The sequence below is a fragment of the Chiloscyllium plagiosum genome, chromosome 16, assembly GCF_004010195.1.
Source record: "Chiloscyllium plagiosum isolate BGI_BamShark_2017 chromosome 16, ASM401019v2, whole genome shotgun sequence".
Lineage (NCBI taxonomy): Eukaryota > Metazoa > Chordata > Chondrichthyes > Orectolobiformes > Hemiscylliidae > Chiloscyllium > Chiloscyllium plagiosum.
Window position 1 is genome coordinate 60985332 of NC_057725.1, and position 5507 is coordinate 60990838.

The window sequence follows — 5507 nt, forward strand, 5'->3', positions numbered from 1 at the left end:
CACAGACACTCACCTACATATACACACACGCGCGCACACACTTTCACACAGACACTCTCATTACGCACGCACACACTTTCACAGATACTCTCACACGCGCGCGTGCACACTTTCACACAAACACTCTCTCACACACACATATGCGCACACACTTTCAACAGATACACACACACGCATACACTTTCACATAGACACTCACATACGTGCGCCCGTTCACAGTTTCACACTCACGCGCATACACTTTCACACAAACACATACACGTGTGTGCACGTGCACACACCTTCACACACACACACATATATACTTACACACACTTTCACATAAACTCTCACTAACACACACTTACAGACATTCACACACACACACAAATGTACACACACACACAGATGCACATTCACTCTCTCTCACACACTGAGAGTATGGATTACTCTCAGTGTCACACGCAAATGAACATGGAAGTAGGATACAAACACACAAATTCACATACACTCTCTCACATAACACTCTCACACACACATAAAACAATTATGGAGCGTTATGGAGACAAGTCATTCAAATATGCTAATTTTGTCCACTTGCCAAGACTGTTCCTTAATAACCAAGGTCACTGTATTTGGCAACGCTGGCAAAAGGTTTTACTGCTCAGGCGCACAGGATTATTGGAACAGCGGTTATATGGGAAAGGAAACAGCTATGAATCTGTTTGAAGTGGATCAGTATTCTCCCTCCCTACATGGGGCAGTCCTGGGTTCTGCATTTAATCCCTGCTGGTGCATGCAAAGTATTTGGAGATGTCCACAAATCCCACCCTGAAGACAGGAGAAGCATCTGGATTTCAGCGCATCACCTCGTGCCAGAGACTGCACTGTCACCTGGAAATCTGTTTGCAAGAAACCATCCATGCTGTCCTTTAATGGCTGCACTTCCATACAATTCCTGTCACACTCAAGAGTCTTCCTGGTGGAGCAGGAATGCACACAGCTACATATTTGTTTTTATTCACCGTGGGACGTGGGCATCACTGGCTGGTCAGCATTTAGATTAGATTAGATTCCCTACAGTGTGGAAACAGGCCCTTCAGCCCAACAAGTCCACACTGACCCTCCGAAGAGGCCTATTTCCGTCTGACTGATGCACCTAACACTATGGGCAATTTAGCACGGCCAATTCACCGTAACCTGCACATCTTTGGACTGTGGGAGGAAACCGGAGCACCCGGAGGAGACCCACGCAGAGAATGTGCCCGAGCCTGGGGATTGAACCTGGGACGCTGGTGCTGTGAGGCAGCAGTGCTAACCACTGAGCCACCGTGCTGCCCGCAGTGCCTATTTATTGCCTGTCCCTAGCTCGCTTGAACTGAGTGGATTGCTAGGGCCGTTTCAGAGGGAACTTGAGAGTCACCCAAGTTACTGTGGGTCTGGAGTCACATGTAGGCCAGACCAGGTAAGGATGGCAGTTTCCTTCCCTAAAGGACATTAGTGACCCAGATGGGGTTTTCCTGCCAATTGACACGGTTTCATAATCATCAGTAGATTATTAATTCCAGGTTTTTTTCAAATTGAATTCAAATTCCACCATCTGCTAGAGTGGGTTTTGAACCTCGGAATATGAGCTGGGTCTCTGGATTAATAGTCTAGCAGTAATAGCACTTGGCCACCACTCCCTCTTATCTACATTACCGTTTATTAACAGTTTCTGACTGTGTCACTTGCTTGCCTGTTGTCATGTCCTTGTCACACAGACCCTTCTGTGACAGCTCTCTCTTGTCAATCGTGCCCCTTTGTAATGGGAATAATTCTAAATAAACCCATCGATCCGTCACCTGGATCAGTGCTGCACATCGATAGCACAGCAGCTAGCAAGGGGAAGATGAAGGGAGAGAGGTTTGCGACTCAATAAGAATTGTTGATGCTCTCACCACTCTGTGTGGAGTGCATTAATGTAGCCACTGACCATGTCACCCTCCCTCCCACCATTTGAAAAATCCAATTCCTTGTTCTATATGGGAGTTGTTGTCTTGGTAATGATTCTTAACGTGTATCACGTTCCTGCCCCTGCGCAGCCTGTTCCTTTCGAAGAAATTGTGCACAGCAAAACTGGCCACGTAATTTCCTGGCACCGAAAGACATGAAAGCTTTGTTCTGAAGACAGCAACCCTGTGAAAAGCAGCAGGGGGGTAACTTGGATGTTTTTCTCATTAGGGGCAGGAGCTCACAATCCGTCAGATGGCCTTGCTCGGATTCCGCGATCTGGTCCTACTGAAGGTAGACCTGGAGCAGGTGCTCCACCAGCCTCACACTAGTGTGCCTCCATCCATCACCCAAATGCTCCTAGTGCTTCAGGTGAGAGGCTGACGTCGATGGGCCCGAGTTCGGGCAGGCTAGAGCATAACCATCCACCAGGCCAACTGGCTGTTGTCTGTTCAGGGGCTTCGAGCTGAGGTGGTGCAGCTGAAGTCAAAGGCCAGAAGGTGGACAGCGCCAGAGGGGTTTGCAGGTTGTGGGGTGGGGCCTGGCCCCACATTGTCATCAGCACGGGGAGAGGGTGGGGGGAGTTGGTGGGGGGGATGGCTGGGTTAGCAGTGAGAAATAGTGTGACCACATCCTGTACCCACGACCTGGCCTGACTCAATGTGGACCTCATGCACCATCCTCCCGCAGTTTTCATGGAACTGTTGCAGATTCCTGAGGAGACATGGTTCAGGGCCGCTCAGAGGAGTCAGCAGCCACAGTCTGGGATGAATGTATTTTTTGTCTTTACAGATGCCCCAAATGAATGCACTCCGTTCCAGGGAAATAAAAAGGTTTTCAAGGTATTAGTCATCCCCCCGTTCTGTTTTCTACACACCCCCTCCCCATGTCGGATCCCTGTAAGCTCTATGCAAACTCACCCAGTATGAAGTTTAAAATCAGTGAGTCGTATTGTATGAATGGTCAGGTATTATAGACCAGACCAGGTCACTTCAAAATGTATTAAGAAAGTAGCCTAGACCCTAACAGTTTTTTATTCTTAAATTGCTGTGCAATTTGACTGATCAAACTACTCGATGTTAAGCAAAACACAATTTGATGAAACATTATAGTTAAAGTACTAACAGGAAAAAGGCCTTAGAGTAACAACTTGATTGGAAAACCTGACAGACTATTAGATACGGTAACTATTAATAATTAACTGTTCCAACATCACATGAACATACCCCTTGGTGAAAAGGCAAACTCAGAAATCTGATTTTCTCACATGCAAGCCAGCAGCAGAGAGAGAGAGAATAAAAAGTCAAGTGAAAATTCAGAGAGAGTAGGATCCAGGAGACCTTTACTGCAGCTTCCATCCCCGTTGAGACCCAACAGTAACTGCTGAAAGCTGTCTAAAAATCCTTGATCTGTGAACGCCAGACTTTTTAAAAAACCCCCAAGACCTCACAAGGTGTTTATCCTCTCATAGACTGCTCGACACCTGTCCTCCAATCTCTCTCTAAATGAAACCAGAACAAAATACACCTCTGGAAGCCACAGTTTTGTCACATAGGTCGATGACTGTATGACTTGAAGGAAGCATCCATTCAGAAATCTTTCTGAAAGAAACCACTGCTCTTTCAATTCTGTCAATGTGTCAGACTGAACTATTGTAACAGAGGCTTCATGTCACTTTCCAAATCTTCATCTCATCCAAAACTTGAGAGATGGAAAGGAAGAATTCAAAGAAAGACCAACTTATACTAATTAATGGAAACAAAAAAATCCATCTTTACCTGTGGAAACAAAGGCCTGCTGAGCTCATCAATTACCGTGATGTGGAGGTGCTGGAATTGGACTGGGTTGGACAAAGTCAGACGTCACTCACCAACAGGTAATAGTCCATCTTGGACTATAACCTGGTCTCATGTGACTTCTGACTTCATCAAGTCCTGGATCTTGAAGCTCAGCCAAGCATTCATAAAGAAGCCTCATGTGAGCTGGTAGAGGTGGCACAGGGAGTATGTATCTGACATGGAGAGTATGTTAGGCAGAGGGCGTGGGTGTTTGGGGTGAGGGCTAAAGAGTTTAAAAACCTTAATTCATCTGGGCCAAGATTTCTTCTCACCCTCCCCCACTCCTTCCTAAATTTCTGCTGTTGTTAGCTGCCAGCAGTCAGTTTTCCACTCTATTGGTTTTCCGTGCGTGAATCCCTGCCTTACCATGTCTGCTTCATTCAGCTCCAGCCACTTTCAGTCCGTGTGGTCTGTGTGCAGTGGGAGGAAGATTCTACCCAACACTGATCCCAACTTCATGTTTCCCCATGACTGAACTGGCCTCAAAGAAATATGGAGCAAAACTGTGGAAGGTGTGACTCATTCCTTCCTGTGGTATGACAAACGCCCAGGTAAAGTCACCTACTTCCAGAGAACCATGGCACTGTTCTCTCAGTACACAGAGAGAGAGAGAGAGACAACTGGCAGTGGTTTAACCTGAGGGTCACCGTGCTTTGGGCAAGAGGAGAGGTTGAGAAGGCCAGTCCTTCATGGTGACCTCAGCCCCTGTGGGATTTGAAACTGCTGTCAGAGGGTCAGTTAGCTCAGTTGGATGGAGGGCTGGCTTGCAATGCAGACAGATGCCAACGGCGCAGGCGCAATTCCTGCACCAGCTGAGGCTACTGTTAACGGTGCCACCTTCTCTCGTTGTCATCTGAGGTGTTAAACCACCACCTGCCTTCTCCCTCATGAGAGAGCAGCCCTGTGGTCTGGTGACTTTACAAAGGCACAGCTTACAAGCCAATCAACAGAGAGTCTTTACTCGCTGGGGGAGGCAAATCTGAGTAGGATGGGTTCTCATTATCGACCTCCAATTCAAAGGGGGATTGAGAGCTCTTTAAATTAGAAGATCACCATCAGGTCCCTTTTAAGGGTCAGTGTGAACCGGATGGGCCGAATGGTCTTCTTCCACACTTCAGGGATTGTATTGTGTTGTATTAAAGTTGGAGACTATTCTGTAGGAATTTGATAGCAGGGTCCCCAGTTAAATAGGCAGCTCCACATCAGAGATAAGTCTCACCCTCAGGACTATTTCGATTTTAAAGATACCGTTGAGATTTAAACAATGCATGTCATAGAGTCATAGAGTCATAGAGATGTACAGCATGGAAACAGACCCTTTGGTCCAACCCATCCATGCCGATCAGATATCCCAACCCAATCTAGTCCCACCTGCCAGCACTTGGCCCATATCCCACTAAACCCTTCCTATTCATATACCCATCCAAATGCCTCTTAAATGTTGCAATTGTACCAGCCTCCACCACTTTCTGTGGCAGCTCATTCCATACACATACCACCGTGAAAAAGTTGCCCCTTAGGTCTCTTTTTATATTGTTCCCCTCTCACTCTAAACCTATGCCCTCTAGTTCTGGACTCCCCGACCCCAGGGAAAAGACTTTGTCTATTTACCCTATCCATGCCCCTCATGATTTTGTAAACCTCTATAAGGTCACCCCTCAGCCTCTGACGCTCCAGGGAAAACAGCCCCAGCCTGTT

General features: G+C 47.0%; 1 protein-coding gene across 4 annotated transcripts in view; it reads left to right on the plus strand.

Moving 5' to 3' along the window:
- The window catches only part of LOC122557955 (proline-rich protein 5-like), a 141585-nt gene that overhangs the window by 109042 nt on the left and 27036 nt on the right, over nt 1–5507 (plus strand). For 3 of the 4 annotated variants that reach the window (XM_043706220.1, XM_043706223.1, XM_043706221.1), the window contains exon 7: nt 2203–2343. The exons of the other annotated variant lie outside the window; for it this stretch is intronic. In XM_043706220.1, coding sequence (XP_043562155.1) covers nt 2203–2343 — 141 coding nt within the window. The remainder of the gene's footprint in view (nt 1–2202; nt 2344–5507) is intronic. 4 annotated transcript variants of the gene reach the window in all.